General features: G+C 44.7%; 2 protein-coding genes across 2 annotated transcripts in view; one reads left to right on the top strand and one right to left on the bottom strand.

Annotated features, from left to right (window-relative positions):
• GDAP1L1 (ganglioside induced differentiation associated protein 1 like 1) overlaps positions 1-3,083 on the top strand; it is a 43,783-nt gene extending 40,700 nt beyond the window's left edge. The window contains exon 6 of the mRNA XM_006132229.4: positions 47-3,083. Coding sequence (XP_006132291.2) covers positions 47-390 — 344 coding nt within the window. The 3' untranslated portion in view covers positions 391-3,083. The remainder of the gene's footprint in view (positions 1-46) is intronic.
• A 9,661-nt stretch (positions 3,084-12,744) lies between these two features.
• On the bottom strand, positions 12,745-20,170 carry FITM2 (fat storage inducing transmembrane protein 2). The gene is made up of 2 exons (XM_075901251.1): positions 19,876-20,170; positions 12,745-17,582 (listed from the first exon to the last, which is right to left on the bottom strand). Exons 1-2 carry the CDS (start codon positions 20,046-20,048, stop codon positions 16,967-16,969), a joined length of 789 nt encoding a protein of 262 aa, XP_075757366.1. The 5' UTR covers positions 20,049-20,170; the 3' UTR covers positions 12,745-16,966.
• Positions 20,171-20,854: the final 684 nt, after the last annotated feature.

Genomic DNA, 20,854 nt, shown 5'->3' on the forward strand with positions numbered 1-20,854 from the left:
AGCAGCTTGCTCTTATCTTGATTGTTTTGTGGCTTAATTTTTCCAGGGCAGAAGTGTGAACTCTGGCTCTGTGGATGCGTCTTTACCTTGGCCGACATCCTGCTGGGAGCCACCCTGCATCGCCTCAAGTTTCTAGGACTTTCTAAGAAATACTGGGAAGATGGCAGCAGACCCAACCTACAGTCCTTCTTTGACAGGATACAAAAACGCTTTGCCTTCAGGAAAGTTTTGGGAGACATACACACTACCCTTCTCTCAGCCGTGGTACCCAATGCCTTCCGGCTTGTCAAACGGAAACCCCCCTCCTTCTTTGGAGCCTCCTTCCTTATGGGATCTCTGGGGGGAATGGGATATTTCGCGTATTGGTATTTAAAGAAAAAATACATCTAGTGCTGGCTGTGTGGTGTTTAGTTTGGTGTCTCTGTGCTGTGTGAAATCACAATGAATCCTCAGTAACTGTAATGAAATTTGAAGCAAGATATGAATAATTATATTGTTGATGTAACATTCCATAGTCTAGAAATAGAAACTTATACTGCAAGGAAATAAGATGCAAAAATAAGTCAACTTGTAAATGGCTTTTTTTAGGTTAAAGTATTAAACTGTAGTGACTGGTGAGTGTCACACTTGGGCACTGCCTGGGCTTGCACGCCTGTTGTGGAGTGAAATTACCTCCCGAGCAGGCAAATTCTAGTGCAAGAGAAATGGCAGCCCTGGAAAGTTTTCAAAACACCCGTTTAAACTATGGGATTTGGATATGTTGTGCTGTACCTTTATGTTTTCAAAATGTACATCGGTCACATTGCACATTTCACAGATGTGAGTAGGGGGGATATTCTTCTTTTAGAAACTGTTACACTCTTGTGGTCTGGGGGTCTTGCCTGGAAGCAGAGGCCACAGCAGCCCGTCAAGATCAAGGTGGAGCTGAAAGATTTAATGACCATGTTGTATCATTTCCATTAAGTCAAATATTTTTATTGAGCTACTCTTCGAATGTATCATCTTCTGCCTCTCCTTTTACATGTTTAACTTTGTAAAAGACAAAGAGCCAAATTTATTTTTCAGCAATATCATTTTGACTTCCAGGCTGAATTCTGTCTGACGGCTTTTTTTTTTAAGCCGTGCAGCTCTTGGCCTTCAATTTCCTTTCCTGGATTTGCAAAGCACCTTTCACCAAATGAGCTTCTCCGGACTCTGAAAAATGCAAGCGTTTTCAGAACTTTTCTCCATTTTCCTGAAGACGCTTTTGTTTTCTCTTCTGTGAGGGGCTCTTCTCAGTAATTTTCTCCCTGTGTATTTTCTTAGAGACACTTTGCACAGAATCACGTTTATCACTTTCTTGTGCCTTTTGCATGTGGGAAAGAATAATGACTGTCACTACTACTCATGCTTAGAAAACTACGAGATCCTGAATAAACTAGATGGGAGGCATAACTGCTTTGCATTTCTAAACGTGTTTAACATCAGTTGACTTTTATTTCAAAGTGGTTCAGTATTTAGGGGGGACTTTCAGGTGATCTGTGCTGTTTCCTTGCGCAATGTGGATTGATAGGAAGCCCAAATGGAAGCAATATACCTTCCTTTGCAATCAAATCTTTCCAGTGAGATCTGAACCTGTACAAATTTCCTCTCCCTCGTTTTCACAGGTCCAAATGATCACTGGCAAATAGCACTGCATCGCTAGACTTGGTAGCTAACAATAAACACTGCACCAGTGTGAGGAACCACATTGTACCACTAATACAAAGTAGTTTACTGTGAAATCCTATGTCTCAGAAATGAATAATGTCGGTGGTCTCCCACCCTGTGATTCATGAAAAATTCAGCAAAAGTAACATGAGGGACCAAAGTGTTCACTTTTAGACAAATGTGCAGGCAAAAATGCACAAACTTATTCCATATTTTCATGATCAGTTATACGAATAGGCAGTCAGTTTGCGTGTACAATCATTTGCACACAGATGAATTACACAATTCAAGCACATGTTTTTCTGGGGAGATAGGCCAGGACTGGGCAAGATGTGGCCCAGGGACCAGATCTGCATGCCTGTCACTTTGATCCTACCTGCGGACTACATCTGGCTACTCTCTATTTATATTCTGCTGCCCATGCCACCAAATTTCCAGGTGGTGGCTCAGGCAGTAGGATCTTATTTAAATGGCTAATGGCTCCCAATTGCGGCATTACCCCACCAGGGGCCGGAGCTGTGTTTTTAATTCAAAGCCTCTGGTCCCAGAGAATTCTGGAGGGAGGCTAGTCCCCAGCCCTGCCCCTTCTACTCCAGGCTGCGCCCTTTCCAGGGTGGTGCTGGCCCATGACCACATACCAAAATTCATTAAATGGTCCCACTGTAAAAATTATTGCCCACCCCTGAGTTAGACCCAAGCTTCCCAAAATGTGTGCATGCTCATGCACATGTGCCTTCTTTGGTACATGCAAAGTCCACAAGCCAGCATGTGTGCCTGAAAACTGGGCAATTGTACGTATGGGTCTACTTACATGGGTGCAAGGTTACATGGGTCAACATATTCCCACAAATATTGTTGATGTATTTGTGGAAACTTGGTGAAACTTTAGCCTGAAGAATTCAATATAGGAGTCACTGAATTTGATACACTTTAAGAAGGGCCACGGAAGGAAAAGTCTCCCAGTTTCTTCCCCTTGTTTAAAGCTTGAAAGGGAAAAACCAATGCAAGAACATAGGGTTGCCAGTGCCACACTAGAGCAGAGACTATCAACCTTTCCAGATGACTGTACCCCTTTCAGGAGTCCCGTCTTGTGTACCCCCAAATTCCACCTCACATTAAAACTACTTGCTTACCAAATCAGACATATATGTACAAAAGTGTGACAGCACGCTATCACTGAAAAATTGCTTCCTTTCTCCTTTTTACCATAGACTTATAAATCATTTGGCGCATATTTCACTCAGCAGTGAGATCAGCTGGGCTCTCTGGCTAAAGTCACCACACTAGGGAAATACACTGCAAGCAAAAAGCAGCAATCGGAGGGACTGGTGTGGAGGCCAGCTGGCTAGCAAAGGCACTGCGGAAATGAACCATGGGATGAGCATTATTACCATTCTGAGGGTATGTCTACACTACCCCGCTAGTTTGAACTAGCGGGGTAATGTAGGCATACCGCACTTGCAAATGAAGCCCGGGATTTGAATTTCCCGGGCTTCATTTGCATAAGCGGGGAGCCACCATTTTTAAAACCCCGCTGGGTAGTTCGAACTAGGATTCCTATTCCGAACTACCGGTACAGCTCGTGGAACTAGGATTCCTATTCCGAACTACCTAGTTCAAGCCCCGTGTAGCCGCGCTGCACGGGGTTCGAACCAGCGGGGTTTTAAAAATGGCGGCTCCCCGCTTATGCAAATGAAGCCCGGGAAATTCAAATCCCAGGCTTCATTTGCAAGTGCGGTATGCCTACATTACCCTCCTAGTTCGAACTAGGAGGGTAGTGTAGACATACCCTGAGCTAGCTATACTAATGCACAGCCTTTATCGTGGTGTAGTCTCCTGCTATGAGAGGCGGTGATGATCAAATGTAATCCCAGGGCCATACAAGCTGGCCTTTATCTGCAAGCCTGCTATTCATTCCAAATGGTTCTCTCCATACCACTAGAACCTTAACTTGGAACTGGGCAACAGCCAGACCAGCACCCTCCTAGACAAGGGTTTCCCAGCCTGAGGTTCTGCTGAGAGGCAGAACTGGTCACCCACTGCAGAAGTGGCACCCCAGCCCTGAGGGCAACGTGGGGACTTCAGGAACAGTCTTGGAAAAGAGGGTGGCACATAAAATGCAACACTATGTGAGTGCTGCTAGGCAACTGGCCGCAGTGACGTCCTCTGCTTCTGGGCATAGTAATTGACAGCCGTCCTATCCAGCAGCCATTGCTACCCCCGCCACACCAATTTTGCTACTGAGGCCAGGCCAGTAAGTGTGGCCACCGGTATTTTATGCCAAGGATGCTCATTCCTTGCCCCTACCCGTTTACAGGCTCCCTGGAGGACACAAGCAGGCAAGTAGCCTCACTTACTCCTTTGAACTTAGGCCCCCATAAGAGTGTAAGGAGAATTCCTTCTCCCTTATATGGAGGTGTAAGCTGAGTCACAATGTTCTGAGTGTTTTACACTTCATCTTAAAAGGGCCTCCACCTGGCCTTCAATTTTGCACCTGGATGTACGCTCCGCATTTAAAAGGTTGAACCATCAGATTTGCAGATGCAATCAGGTTTTTAGACATCTAAGTGCCTTTACATTTGTACGTGCACTCCAACACTGGCCTTGCAATTGTTTAGGAGGCAGAAAACCAGAGGCCACTGTCAAAGCTAGGCCTTTTAGTATTCTGCAGAGATCTGTGTTTTCTGTGGCAATGTGGATATATTGGGTCCATGGAATAATCAAAGCCTTCACTTTCAGCAGGAGACTCCCAGTGGATCTCTAGTTCCAGCCATGGTTCCAGTTTAAATGATCTTTACTCCCATTGGATCTTTACTCCCAGCGTTCAGATTTTTTAAAACGCAAAGGTTTTTAAATCTCTTTTTCTGTGTGTTTTACTTGAAAGATACAGCGATGAAAATAGTAAGTCAGTCATTTTGTTTAGCAATTGTTTTTGTCCTGTCAGACCTTACTAGTTTCCTTCATTTTTCAAGGCAGAGAGGAAACTTTCCCCCCAAAATGGTGCATTCAAAAATAAAATAGGTCAGATGATCAGGGGACTGAACATAATATTGGGCTTTTCCTTTCTAGGTTGCCAATAAGAGCCAACCCAGGTCAGTAGTGTTCAAAGAACATCCAGTGACAGGTTTGTGACTTGTGAAATTAGTGTTAAGGTCATAATCTGTTTCTGAACAAGCAAATGTCCACATGATGCAACTGTTGGCAGCCCCAGCAGGTAGGGTATGGAGTGCAGGGCCAGGGAGCTAGAGTTATCCTCTCCAATTGGCCATCTAAGGTCACGGTCCATAGACGGGGCAGTGTGGGGGAAGCTTACACTGGCACTGGACGTGTCGTGCCTGTTGGGAGACTGTACAGACAGAGGACTTGGCATCCAGGACAACAATCAAAAGAAAAAAATCATTGCAAACGTTAGTGCTTGTGAAAATAGTTAACATTAAGTCACACTTTAAACTTATGCCAAGAGAAACTCTACAGCACTGGCCGACACTTTTTAAGCCAAACGAATCTGAGTTGCTCCAAAATCCAGCTTTAGGACACTACAATAGGGGACCAAATCTGCCAGGCATTATTAAAAGCCTTTATAGATCGGCGAGTCACTGAATGACTAATCCGAGGATAAGGAAACTGCTCTGAATATCAGAAATTAAATGTCCCAGTTTGCATCTGCAGGTAGTCCTAGCATAATGGAGAATAAAATTTGGATCCAACTACCGCTGAAATCAATGACAAAGCTTTAAGTGACTTAATGGGATTAAAACAAGGCCTGCGGACCCAATTCGGCAAACCACACCAACCCAACAAAGTACTTAATCACATGCTTAACTCCCATTGGCTATAATGAAGTGTAAACACATGTATAAGCTCTTGTGTGAACAGGGCTGAACCTCAGCACGTGCTTAAGGATTTAGCTGAATTGATGGCTCTTTTTTGTGTGAAATAAATGCATTATAGCCATTAATACGTTTCACATCTTTTGTTCTTGCTTTGGTTTCCTGGCATGTCCAAGTATCAGAGGGGTAGCCGTGTTAGTCTGAATCTGCAAAAGTGAGGAGGAGTCCTGTGGCACCTTATAGACTAACTGAAGTGTAGGAGCATAAGCTTTCTTGGGCAAAGACATGCATCTGATGAAGTGGGTCTATGCCCACGAAAGCTTATGCTCCTACACTTCAGTTAGTCTATAAGGTGCCACAGGACTCCTCGTCACTTTGGCATGTCCAAGTGACTTTACCTTTTGCTATTATTACATAGTCCTTTATCATATTTACAAGAGTTTTCCATCCTTCACTATGACAAAATATACATTACAAACACTGTCTGTTTTTTAAAATGACTTGTGTATTGAAAATATTATAAGCTTGTTTTGAGAAAATGAAATAGATGGGCAATTGGTTCAGCACAGATTTTTTGTAGATTTCTGTAGCACTTACTGCACTAAGAATATCAGGGAACTCAATCTGAGGTAACAAGGGACAGTGGAAGCGATTGGAAGCTGCAGCGGGGAGCATGAGGTCTAGCATTGTGGGTACACACAGCTTTGATTGTAGCTCTCAAACAGTCTAAATTAGATTGCTTTCCTTCCTGAACAATTCTTGTTTCCTGGACAGCAGCTTCAATATCCACAATAAACTGGACTCTGAACTACTTCTGTTCGTGTTTTGGCTAAGAATGAAATGATCCTCAATTTTCAGATTAGCAGGCACAAAGGTTAGTTTATGGGGAGGGGAACTGGGTTCTGTTCCTGCTCTGGCTTTTGGCAAGTCATTTCTGTGCCTCAATCTACCCTTATATAGCTTGGGGATAAGAACTCTCCGCTACCTCACAGGGCTGTTCAAGTAAAGTAATTCATTGGGTGGGAAGGGTCACAGTTTCAAGAAAAATTCATTCCTTTGGCCCAGTGCCACACCAATGGCCTAGTCCTCCCTCGAGGTAGCCACTGAAACCAATGAGAATAACATCACAGACACAGTTGGCCCAAATTCTCCTGATAACGCAGGTCTGTACACGCGTGTGATCAGCCATCTTGGATAAAGTCACGTGAACAAGGGAAGATGATGTGTAGCTCGATGACTAGAGTTAAAATCCTGAGAGTAATTTAACTTTGCAAAGTGCTAGGTTTACAGGTGAGTCTAAGAAAGCGGCCTGCGAATGAGAGATGAGATCCTCCTGGGTACCTTCCGAAGTCCCATCATGCTTCCAGGGACACAAGATCAAAGCTTAACCACATGATGTGCCCAGGCCCAGGCACATCATAATAGGAAGGGTAACAGAGTAAAGACTTATTAAACTAAAGTTATTTCACAGGCAGATAACAGCCCACCGTCAGTAGCAGCAGCTAAAGCCTTGTATGATCTCTTACATAGGGCTTCTGCCAGCAGATCCACACCCAGTACTTTGTACCGCACTGGCTACCTGCCCCCTCCTCCCCTGGCCTGTTCACACACACCAGTTCCTTGGCATGATTCTGAACTCCTTCCTATTGCCAGAGGCAGGCATACTTGGTCCTGTCTCACTACAGGAGGCTGGATTAGATGACCCTTTGAGGTCACTTTCAGCCCTACATTTCTATGATTCCATGCCAGACTCAAAAAGGCCTGGGTCACAAATAAACTTGCTATAGAAGGGGTGCCTGATATGAGTTGGTTATGCCACTCGGCATCACAAAACTGGACAGAAAAGTCCTGTCACTGCCCAGCCACCTAACCTATTTCCTGCTGCCCCAGTCCTCTAAGTAGTGCAGGATTATTCCCTGATGTTTATTCTCCAGTCCTTTACACACCGTGATTGGTAGCTGTGGGCTTCTTCTGTCCTGCTCTTTAATAAACACGTTGCTAACAGTTGCATGAGATTGTACTGCGGTGCATATCAAGATCTACACGGAGCTTCACGGCACTGTCTCTGTTACGGTAGATTATTTCAAACACTGCTTAGAGAAACCAAAGAGCAGAAACCAGTTCACTCCAGAAACAGATAACACTTTTGGAGGAGTCATCCCAACTCCATGTGTAAAAGTCCCCACCTATAGGAGAACACACCCCTTAGCCTGTAGACTGGCAGAGTGAAAACACTTGGGCTTGGATAAGAGGTCGCTATTTTGGAGACGATCCAGCGTCTGTAGTTGTCCTATGGTAACTGCTGCTTTACAAATTCTTCCCCTTTCCTCACTGGATGGTGGAAAGAGTCATCCAGACAGTAACAGGTAGAATCTGCCTGAGTGACAGGCAGTATATTTAAACAAATGATTTCATAGGCATTTTATGGTGCTCACCATCTCACATACATTAATGAATTTAGTTTTGTAATACCCATGTTGTGGGGAAGTAGCGTCATCCCGTTTGATGGGTGACAATCACAAAGTGATATTCTGGCTCTCGTGAATTAATCCAATGGGAATTTTACCATTGCTTGCAGTAGGGCCAGAACTTCGCTCTAACTGACTTGCCTAAAATCAGTAGGAAATCTGTGAGAGTCAGGAACCAAAGCCAGATCTCCTGAGTCTCAGGCAGCGCCTTAAAACTAAGACCGCCTTCTTGTCATTGACAATGTCTAGACTGCCGGCTTATTTCAACAGAGCATCTACACAGCAAAAGCACAAAGAAAAAGCAATGTGCTTTTTCGAAAGACAGCATCCAATGAATGCGGACGCTATCTTGCATCTAAGTTCTGATTGCTGTGGACGGAGTGGCCACCAGGGCACCTATGCTTTTTCCTGGAGGCCTCTTCTTTTAAAAAAAACTCCCTCTCCCCAGTCCACACACGCCCTTTTCCAAAAGAGCTCTTTTGGAAAAAGGCTTCTTCCTCGTAGAAAGAGGTTTACCACCGTTGGAAAAACCCCTCTGTTCTTTCGACTTTGTCAAACTAATACAATTGCAGTGTGGACGTAAGTGTAGTTTTTCCAGAAAAACTGTACAGTGTAGACATACCCTTTTGCAATAAATTTGCACTAATATTTCAAACTATTTGAATCTGCCTACAATAACTAGATGACATATTGCAAAATATTAAGTGGCTAACCTTTCCAAAAGTACCAGCAGGGAGGACACTTGCCCCAAAGCCACTCCCCTGCCAACTGACACCATTTGAACTACCTATGATTAAAAAAAATGAGTGCTATTATTTAGCTAATCAAATTGAATTCTACACTGCTCCATGAACCAAAGCAGTAAGAACTAAGGATGTTACATTTATATTAATCATCTAATCAAACAGTTGATGCAATTTCCATTGACTGTTCGATTAATCGATAAGGGGACTTCTGCCTTTGAAATGTAGCAAAAGCAAAGCAAGCAAGGGGCCAGCGGGGGACTGCTTGAGCCCTTGCTACATTTCAAAGGCAGAAGTGCTGCCAGTTCCCCGCTGCACCCCTGCCCCTCCCCATGGCTGTCTGATAGAGGAAGCAAGGGGAGGGGGGGAGGACAGAAGCAACTAGTCAAGTCATTAGTCAGCTATCCGATTAGCCAACTATCCAATAAGCATATGCTTGTCAACTACTTGCTTGCATCCCTAGTAAGAACAGGCTCTGCCCACATGCTCCTGGGAGCATGGAGTCTGGAATGCAGGAGACTGCTGAAGAGCCACTATCTATAAATACAAACTACAATTAAATTACTAATAAATGTGAAGCATGAAGAAACAACAGGTGCTGATTTCTGTGATCTATAAATACAGACCAGCCCCAAACGTGGAGGCTGCACTTTCAGTATCAATCCAACATAACACAGGGAATGTGAAACAGACTAAAAATTTGGGCTCAGAGCATAGAGTTCAAGGGCAAATGAGCTTGTTTGAAAACAAAGATGGAGAAACCCAAGGACAGCAAGTTTCATGGACTCAGTCTCACCTCCTTCTAAGAGTAATAGAAATGTAGCCATGTTAGTCTGGTGTAGCTGAAGCAAAATGCAGGACTATGTAGCACTTTAAAGACTAACAAGATGGTTTATTAGATGATGAGCTTTCGTGGGCCAGACCCACTTCCTCAGATCAAATAGTGGAAGAAAATAGTCACAACCATATATACCAAAGGATACAATTAAAAAAAATGAACACATATGAAAAGGACAAATCACATTTCAGAACAGAAGGGGAATGCGGGGGGGGGGGGGGGGGGAAGGAAGGTAAGTGTCTGTGAGCTAATGGTATTAGAGGTGATAACTGGGGATAACTTGGTAATAGGTAAGGTAGTTGGAGTCTTTGTTCAATCCCCCCGGAGAGTGTCAAATTTTAACATGAATGACAAATTCCTTCTAAGGTGAATTTGGTACAGAGCTGTCAAGCCCCAGACCAGGAAGGCAAGTTTCAAAGCACTGTCCTTCCTTTAGTTCCACAATTTTCCTCTTTAATGTTGTGGCTAACCCCAAACACATCCCATATGCCAAGACATGGCCTGTTCAGCCCACCCCAGGCATCCTCACATCACCTGCAATTCTCACAAATGTTACAAGCAGGAATGCTTCAAGGGAAGACTGTACAGACATGTAGCAGCACAAGGTTCAAGTAGGTTTGACTTCGACCTGATAAACATTCTGGAATTGGGATTAAATCCACAGCTGATGTAAACTGTCCGGCTACGTCAACACTGGCATGATTTTCCGGAAATGCTTTTAACAGAAAAGTTTTCCGTTAAAAGCATTTTCGGAAAAGCGCGTCTAGATTGGCAGGACACTTTTCCGCAAAAGCATTTTTTGCGGAAAAGTGTCCATGGCCAATCTAGATGCGCTTTTCCGCAAAAAAGCCCCGATCGCCATTTTCACAATCGGAGCTTTTTTGCGGAAAACAAATCTCTGCTGTCTACACTGGCCCTTTTGCGCAAAAGTTTTTCGGAAAAAGACTTTTGCCCGAACGGGAGCAGCATAGTATTTCCGCAAAAGCACTGACAATCTTACATGAGATCGTCAGTGCTTTTGCGGAAATTCAAGTGGCCAGTGTAGACTGCTGGGAAGTTTTTCCGCAAAAGCAGATGATTTTGCGGAAAAACTTGCCAGTCTAGACATAGCCTCGTTTCACTGATTTACACAGAACTATGACAGTTTACCCCAGCTAAGAATCTGTCCTCTGATCTCTAAAATTCATTACATTATATGACATGACTGTATGAAACACTCTCCCTATCCATGTAGAAAGAGACTTGATGTTCAATCTAGGTCTAAAAAATAATAGATTAGAGTCTATTCTTATTTACCTTCTATTTTTTAACAGTTCAAGGCTCTTTTCATTCACTAGGGAGGTGTATAGTACATATAGGTCTCACCTCACCATATAATGGCTCAGTATACATAGGGTTGAAGTGAGCTTTAACATCACATGTTTTTCTGTGTATTCTTTATTCTGGATATTCAATTCTCCCTGTTTCCCAAACTTTGTCCCACTGTATCCTTGTAGTGTGTTCAGTTTTGTTTCCAAAACATCCTGTGTCTAAGAAGCAACTCCATTTCCTGCTGGATGTGTAATCAAGGCCTCTCTTTATGCCAGCTCCTACAGCACACAAAGCCCATTCTCCAAGACAATCACAGCGTCAGCCTTCTCTTATCCACCAAGTGTCACTACTAGGTTTAATCAATGAGTACAGGGATCAGCCTAATAGAACATGCAGCTGTGCAGTGGTACTGGAACAATTTGTACAGTGGGGGATGCCAAGAGTCAGTGAACCATACTATATGCTCTGTTTATATTGGAAACAACTTCAAGCTAAGAGTGTGGTAGCACCACCAGAACTCATAGTTCCAGCACCTATGGAGTCGTGTGACAACATCACTGGGCCACCTCCAAGTGATGTTGACTCCGCCAGGAATCCAGTGCATCTGTGGTACAGCTATGCAAAGTGCATAACAGACCCAGGGAATATCAATACATTTCCGTCACATGCTAGCCCTGGGGAATTTTAGTCTAACTTTATGATTGCTGCCCCAGCTGTTCATAAGAAAGGCTGTCATCATAGTTCAGAGCTCCAGAGGACTTTCACAAATGCTAACAATCTTCCACTTTACTGTCTGTCAAAATGCTTTAAAAGTACCCTGAACAGGGGGGAAAAACACCTTTACTAATAAATGGAGCTCTAAGAGGTCAGTGTAAGTTACAAAGAAGAGGAAGAGTCTAGTAAAGAGTATGAATGAACAGAGATATAGGCTAGGTAACTGACAGCAAAGAATTGAAAGAGATGTCAGACAAGGTGTAGAAATACCATCACCTTCTGCTGCACAGCCACTGAAAATGCTCATTCCACACTGTTCTATTTTAAACAGGAAAGGCCCAGGTTTTTCAGAAAAGTTGGATGTACTACTGCAACACCTAGTTTACCCATAAAAATGATCCGGGGAAGGTGGGGTCAACAATCTGACATTGCCTTCAATTTGTGATACAGATGAATTACACCACAGAGGCACAATTGTTTTTAGAACCTCATCCCAGAAACAGAGGTTGACTCAAAATGATAGGCTGTTTGGGAGGGAAGGTGTCCTAAATGCACCTCTCATATGCACACATTACTAAAAAAGTTCTAAGGTTGTGGTATCAATAAATAGTCAAATCAAATATACCATCTAAATTCCATGGTGAGAGTAAAATATAATTTGAGGGGGGAGACAGGGGAAAAAACATCAAAACCCAGGCAGTTTCAAGTAAAACCTGATTTTTCATCTGATTGTTATGATTTAAACTCTCCTCTGTCCCGTGCTGGGATTCTGTTCTTACCAGTTACGACGTAAATAGATAAAACATATTCTATGAAATGGTAATATGAGGTTAAACTAATCCCAAATCGTTTTAGACTTCCTACTTTGCTCTTTCTTTTGTCCTTTCATTCCTAACCAGGCCCTTGACTAGGTGAAGGCTCTGAGATCTAGATTGCCAAAAAAATCCAAAGTTATTTCTTTTAATGGCATCATTACACAGAACCCGCAAAATAAACCACAAGGTTAGAAATATATAGTGCAGGGGGTAAGCAAAAAGTTAACTTTTAAAACTATATTTTCTTTACTTTATCTATTGTAGTGGGATGATAAAGAGCAAAATTCCCTAATTCCAAAGACACGTGGGACACAATACTGAATGTAGACAAGAGGCTGGAGCTTAGTAAATGACCTTTAATTCAGGACATCAGACCAGGCTGTTACGAGTTATAATTTCATGATTACAATTGCTTTATATAACCATCCACTGCAAGATTAGAATATTGTCCTCTAAAATACTTTTCCAAGTTTTAGTAGTTTAAACTCAGACAAATTCCAAATGTATTTTCAACAAGTTCATAAAAAAGATGTGTCCACTCTGGCAGCAATCCACATCAAATCCAGCTATTTACGGTGGAGTTTTCTTCTCTGCTTCAAATTTACCCGTGATGCGGAGGGACTGGATTTTCAATGCAGTGGTAAATATCAACTACCCCCAAAAAATATCAAGAGATAAAAAATGACGTTAAATACATGGACGGAAGATTTCCTGCCATTGAATTCCATAGACAATTATTAGATTAACACTGATATGAAAAGGATGGGATCATTTGCCTGTGGTACAATCAAAAGGGACAAAAGGAAAGGTCCAACATCTAAACCCAGCAAGTGAACTTTCCAAGCCAATGGTAAATGTGTGGCCTCTCTGAGGCTGGACTCCTAACCCCACATTTCCAAACATATTCAGAATGAAATCCAAGCACCACAATGGGAGTTTTGCCACTGACTTCAACAAGGCCAAGTTTTTACTCTGGGAGCACAAAGTGCAGGTGTATTATTAAAATAGTTTGTTCAAATGGGTATGTGTGCGCACAGGTGACACGTTAGAACACTAGTTTTGCTCATACATTTTCATGCCTCATATTTTTGAAAATTTGGGGCCTATTGAGGTGTCCAAATACCATTGAAATTTTCAATGACAAACTTAAAAGTCTGATCTTGCAATACTTATTCACCAGAGTAATCTGTACTAGGGATGTAAAAGAGTAGTGGATTAAAATCTTAGGCTTACTGGGTTGTCAAGTTGACTACTTGCATCTCTCCTCCCCCCCACATTGTTGTCTCCATATCAGAGGCAGCAAAGGGGAGGAGCAGGAGCCAGCTTAAAAGCTGGTCCCCCTCCAGCACTGTCTCTGTGATGCCACTTCTCCCCCGCCTCCCACACTACTGTCTCTGTTCTCAGCCAGCCCCAGCTGCCAGACAGGGACTGCTTCACCGGAGTAGCTCCTCGCCGTGCGGGGGCGTGTCCCAGCTCCCCACTAGGACCACCTGGGGACAGGGGCTGCTGCACCCAGCATGAGCTGGGACTGAACAAACCTGGCTCAGTTTCAGCTCACGCCGGGTCCAGGAGCTACTTGTTTTGTGGATCCACAGTTTAAATGGAGTAGGAGTTGGGCTGTCTGCACGCCCGCCTCTTACTACATTTAAACTGCAGAGCCGCAGCAGGGGTAGCTCTTAAATGACTAATCGCGTAGTCGATACAAACTGTATTGACTACATGATTACCCAGTTACCTGCCTCTTAATATCCTTAGTCTGTACTCATGCAAGAAGTCCCATTAACTATTCATGGGCACAAGTAGCAGCGGTAGGCCCTTCATTTATCTTTACAGGCTTCAGAAACTCAATCCTAACCACAGAATACCTTGTATCTCCTCTAGATATATTTGATCCATTACACTTATCTAACATGCTAGCATTGAGGTTACAATAAAGTTTCAAGTATCTCCATATCATATGCTATTAATTATAACAACAATCGTAGTTACTATGACACACTGGTCAGATGAACGGAAGTGTTTGTAAATACAGACTGTACAAAAAATAGTGTTTTCCAGAGGAGAAGCTCATTTTAATTTAATCTTTAAAAGCCTTTCAGTTTAACTGCACAGTTCTCAGTAATACTGGGACTCTACTTATGCCTTTTCTATATGGGAACATTGCACTGAGATAATCTCACGTGAAATTTAAACAGATATAGCTTAACTGATAGAACTCTTGGGTGGCCTCTCATTTCAGTATAAACAGGTATAAATATCAGTTCAGGAAATAAGTAGTCCTTGGGGTGCATCTGCGTAGGAGTCTGGGCTTTTAGCAGTTTTGTTTAAATCTGTTAGGAACAAGTTCAAGCTAAATCAGAATAAGAGTGTCTACACAAGAGTTCACATTTGTTTAACTATACAAGTTTCAATGCAGTTTTAAATTAATCTGATGCAACTTTCTTATATATACAAGGTGTCTGATAAAGCAACTGAAAGGCTGGACACAGTGGATATGTCTACTTTGAACAGGTGGTGTAATTTCCATCTTGAAGCAACATATCTGCAATACCTCTGATTGATCTAGCAGAATAAAAATAGCTGTGGAAACAGGCTGAAATAACTACCTGAGTCTTGGATGGACTGTACTCATAATTGCTGCCACCTCCCACCCCTGCACCCACACTTCTATTTTTAGCATGATGTCTTGAAGAGAAGTGGTATATATATGTCCCCTGCAGCTGGAAATTACAAGTCTGGCTCAAATCACAGACAGACATATCCAAAGAGCAATCCAAAATACAAAGCTCTACTTATCACCTATTCACAGGAATCTCACGAGACAACCTATTCCTAAGATCCGCTTTGTGCCTTCTAGGAGTTCCTGAGAACCCTCAACTATCATTTAATTCAATGGGAACAGAGGGAAGTCAGCATTTCAAAGGATTGGGCCCCAAATGATAAATGTACCTGTTTGTATCTGCAAGACTGCTTCCCTCTCTGTCTAGAAAAAAAGTGTTAAGGTGGCAACATAAACATATTAAGATCAGGCTATGGAGCCTCTTGTCCTAAAGGCAGCAACACACAACTCAAATGCTGAAGAGAATTAGGTCCATTACTGTGCTGTTACAACTAGCTACTGTTTATGGCTATACAGATGAGCTACCAAAAACTTTTGATAGCCTGATTTTGGTTTGTCTATCCCCGACATGAATAAACCTTTTGTAAAACATGATAAAACTTTTTCAAACTAAAAGTTATGCTAAATGCTTCTCTCACATGAAGGACAAAACAGAGGCATCCCAATTTGTACATCATAATACCACTACGTGTCTACCGCTTTTTATCACAACTTTGGATGATATTACAATAGCTTACTGAAACCAACAAAAAGAATAAATATTTAAGCATATTGCTATAGTACCCTTGGCAGAAACACTACATTACATATGATCTCCAACTAACAGAATCATTCAAGACCTAGTGGGTCTAGTCAGTGCATTTACTTCTGAGGCCAGAAGTTGGCTGGGCCTCAAAGAAATACAAACGGAGCTTTTATTATAAATACAAGATTTGCAACTTAACATCTAAAAAAATGTTTTAAAATCATTAAAATTTTTGTACAAGCCAATTAACAGAATTGAGAGGAGCTGTTATCTTAGTACATTTTAACAAAACATACCATCTTGCTATTTTTACAATTAGTGTCAAAAATAAAGGGGAGGGGAGAGGATAGATTTTTTATTATCTGAAGCAATAAAACTTATTTATTTTCTGGAATTTCATTTTCAAAGACTGAGAGTAGGAATCAATTTAAAGTAATAACGCAACATTGGCTGTGGGTCTCAAAAAATAAAAGTTTCTCTTCTTCCTGCTGACTATACAGATGGCCAATTAGAATTTATGGGAAATGAAAGTATTTAACAGTCTGAGAATGTGAGATGCTCCAGCTTCACAACCCAGCTACATTCTACTTTAACACCAAGTGCATTTTGATTGCCAATTAAAAGTCTGTTGCAATAGTTAGCACCATTACACTGCCCCCTGGCCTATTTACAAAGATTACAACTAGAGTATTCAAAAAGTCAGGTGTAAAACCTAGCACAAGGTTTGGATAATGTGAAATATTTTATCTTAAAAAAAAGATGAGGGTGGGGAAGAGAATGATGAATTTCATATCAGTGAAAGGCATTGCCTTGAAGCTCTCAAGACTCTCTGTTGGACAGAGCAGGCAAACAGAGAATAGGTAGTAGCTGTGCAGGTCTTCCTTATATTACCTTGCCAGGAGGACTCAAGAAGGGAATTCAATCTCTCTGTGGGATCCAATCCTTGGCCTCTCTGCTCAGATTTTCAGTTAGGTGACCAATTACCCTCAATCCTGGTAGGCAGTTCTGCAAGATTAACATTTGCTCACCAGGGACTGGACCAGAGCCAAAAGCCAGGCATCAAACTCTAAAGACCATTGCCCTTTCTTCCCCTTCCCTTGAACATGCTCCTTAAAATTTAAAAAATATAATAAAGTAGCCTTAAACAAACTAATATCCCTGTATTTAAAACAAAATCTGAAATACAGAATTTTTTATCTGCTACGATTAGGTTTCTTTGAACTCAAGCTAACAATTTGGGGTGGAAGTCCAGGAGAAAAGGATTTCAAGTACCAGAACCTGTATGTTCCATACCAGGCTGTTAGACCCACTAGGGTGCCACATAATTTTTGGGAGAAGTCATGGAAATATACAGCAGTGCAAAAAAACATCCAGACCCATATCAAGGTCAGAAAACTCAAGGCAACGAACAGGGCATTGACCACTGTATGTAATCTTAGGTTCCGATTAGTGTTCAGGACACGCAGCACAGCTATCTCCTCCACAATCATTAGGGCACAGAATGATAGGAGGAAGGAGTGCCCAGAGATGTCAAAGCCATGCCAGAAGCCACCACCTTGGTGGCATTGTCGCTTGCTGAGGTGTTCCCGGAACTGCACATCCAGTGCTGGCGATTTGTAGCAGCTGCCAGTGAAATCCTCAACGTACAAGAAGAAAGTAGTGCAGATATACCAGATCATGGTGCCCACGAGCAGGGTACTGAGACGCCGTAGCATCCCCAGGATGTTTTGGCTGAGACAGTAGTTGGTGATGGCAATGAACGGCAGCATCAGCCAGAATGTCCAGGCCCAGGCCAATTTGACAAAAAAGCTGCCAAAGAGAAGCCAAAGTGAAATTTAGAAATATATTTATTACACTTGAAGTCAGCAAGGAAGGGATATAGGGATTAGTGCTGTTCATGGAAAAGGTTTCTAAATTACATCACTCAGAGCTATTTACCTTGGTATTTATACAGCACCCAAAACTTCAGCATCTAATCTAGAAACGTGGAGTTGGTAAGCTTTCATGCACACACCAGGAGCTCCTTACATCCTTCCAGTCTCACCCTCCTAACTCCTCTTATTTAAGGAATTCTCTGCCACCCTCCGCCCTGCACATAAGGGATTCTGTGTGCCTCCCAGTCCTCACCTCCCCACAACAGGGTTTGTGATATCCTCCATTTCCCCCCCGCTCCTACCCCCCACAACTGAAAGCTCTGTTTACTGTCCCCTTACCCCCATTATTTGGAGAAAAATAATTCAGCTTGTCAACACATTAAAACTATGGATGAACAGATGAGACAGGACTATTGTTATGCTAGGAGGTATTAATTTGTTGCCATTAACTGGTTCTTTGATTTTCTGACAATTACAGACGTACTTGAAAATACAGCTTTACTAAAGAGATGGTGGGCGCTGCAAGTGTCCACCATTTGTGCAATATTCAAAAGTGATTCTATTATATAACCAAACAGACAAATGCCATCAAATCAAGTGGAAGGCTTGGCAAGCTCGGCCAAATATTGAATGTACTTTGAGAGCTAGAAGAGTCAGCATGCTCTTACCAAATTGCTAAGATCTCCCTGCCAAGTTCTGTGTCTTTACAACTGTTTTTTTATTTTAAAAAACATGTCTCCTCTGTTTCTAAGGGGAAGAGCCAAAAAGACAAAAATGATTTACTATAGAGGGGAAAAACAGACAATGACTGCACACAAAATGGTGCCAAATGCACAATATAAAAGGGAAAAAATCAGACCCACTTTCTCTCTCATCTGTCTTCTCCAGGAACCTCAAGGATGGCAGTGATACTACCAGGTAGCACACAAGCAGACTAGCTCATGATTGTTAGGTTCTCGGGCCCCTTTAATGTTGTTGCGCACAGGTAGATGCTGGCTGGCCACCCACACAGGACACATTCCTACCCCCCTTCTGTGTCCTACAGCAGTGGTCTCCAACCTTTTTAAGCACAAGATCAGTTTTTTAGTTTAAAAAGTGCAATTCAGGAGCCACTTCAAACACAAACACCCATGCACCTCCTCCTTCCCACCCCTTCTTACAGGCCCCCACCCCGCTCACTCCATCCTCACTCACTTTTATCAGGCTTGGGGCAGAGGCTGGAATGCAGAGGAGGGGGATTCGGACATTGATCTTAGGCTAAAGGATTTGGAGTGTGGGTGGGGTTCTGAACTGAGCCTGGAGCAGGGAACTGAGGTGCAGGAGGGGGTTCAGGGTGCAGGCTCTGGAAGGGAATTTGAGTACAGGGGGATTGGGGATTAGGGCAGAGGTTACAGGTGCAGAACAGGTTCAGGACCGGGGCCAAGGTTCAGAATGCAAGCTCCAGTTGGGCACTGCTTACCACAGTTGGCTTCTCGGGGGTGGTACAGTGGACTAAGGCAGGCTCACCCCTACTCTGGCCCTGCATCGCTCCCAAAGTAGCCAGCAAACTCACTCCATCCCTGCCTCTCAACTCTGTGGTGGGGGGAGGGGCACCCTAACATGAGCACCCCCCCCCCATTCTACCTGTGCCCTGCACTGCAAGCAAGAGGCTCCCAGGGCGAGGGGCAGCTCCAAAGCAGAGGGCAGGAGCAGCACCGCAGTGCTGAGAGGGACAGATGAAGAGCCAGCATTTGACAGCCTCCAGACCAAATCAGTCAGGATCACCTGTCAAAGCTCCAAGATCTACCAATAAATCCTGATCTACCGGTTGGTGACCAGAGTCCAACAGCAAGCAGGCCCAGCAGGACAAGCATGTCCCAACTCCCTAGTATCCTGTCCCAGCCCTGCATGGTGGGAGGCCTGGGTGCCTGCTTGTGGGCCTGCTTATGGTCTATCACAAGGGTGCCTGGGCCACTTGGATCAGGCCAGGGCACCCCCGCCCCCATCCATGCACCACCCAGCAAGGTCGCTCAACCCCCAGTCTGCCCCCTTCGCCACCCCTCCCCCACACGTGCCCCACCCCGAACTGCACAGACCCCAGCAGGCGCGGGGACCCCCCCCCCTGCACAGACCCCAGCAGGCGCGGGGACCCCCCCCCCTGCACAGACCCCAGCAGGCGCGGGGACCCCCCCCTGCACAGACCCCAGCAGGCGCGGGGACCCGCCCCCCGGCCCCGCCCCGCCCCTCACATGTTGAGCAGGTTGCGCTTGCTGCTCAGGTAGGAGTCGGGCAGCGGCGCCAGCGCCTTCAGCAGGGACCCGCCCAGCAGGAGGCCCAGCAGGCCCCAGGGCAGCCACAGCCGCACCGGGCCCTGCACCAGGACGGCGCGCAGCGGCCGGGCGCAGCGATCCAGCAGCTCCATCGCGAGGACGCCGCCACCGCCGCCCTCCCCAAGTCGCTCCCGCAGTCCGCCGGGGAAGAGCCCGCCTGCCTCCCGGCCGCCGTACTACGTCACCGCGCGCACGCGCGCTCAGTCAGGGCGCGCCGCTCCCCGCAGTCCAGGGGCGCTGGCGCCATCTAGCGGCCGCCCACTGGCCGCTCTGAGCCCCCGTCGGTAGGCTTCAGAGTGAACGGCGCTGGGGGCAGCTTCGAGTCCCGTCCGTCAGTCCCGGGGTGGGCGGGGGGAGCTGTCATCATCACAAGGCGGGCTGGGGGGCCAAGCAGCGAGCGGGCCCCGCCCCGCGGCTCCGGCCCCCCCACCCGCCAGGGGAGCCCTGTCTACGGGCGTCTTGTAGAGGCTGCCGCACAAACACAGCTCTCCCCGCCCTGCGGGGCGAGGAGTCACCGGGAAGTCTGGGCAGCCCCATGCAACGCCAGGCTGAACCCCGCGGTGCTGGGCGGGCAGGCTCCCCCGGCTCGCCCTTGCCTGGCACAAGGCATGAAACGCCCCGTTCTTCCCTCGTCTTTCCACTAAGTGGCACCACACGCCCGAGGAAAGGACCCGGCTCTCCGCCACTGCTCCTGGCCACCGGGACAGCAACGAGATCCTGCGGGTGTTTGGTTCAGTGTGCCTGCTTGTGCCTCTGAAAAGTTCCCTGTGACCTCAAGTGACTAGACAACTTGGATCATGTCCCCAAAGGGATTTAGACACAATTCCCCTGCTCCATTCAGCTGCCATCTAACCCAGTGTTTCTCAGCCTTTTTTTTTTTATAAAATACCCCCTTTTT

This window comes from Pelodiscus sinensis, chromosome 18 (genome assembly GCF_049634645.1).
Source record: "Pelodiscus sinensis isolate JC-2024 chromosome 18, ASM4963464v1, whole genome shotgun sequence".
NCBI classification, from domain to species: Eukaryota; Metazoa; Chordata; order Testudines; family Trionychidae; genus Pelodiscus; species Pelodiscus sinensis.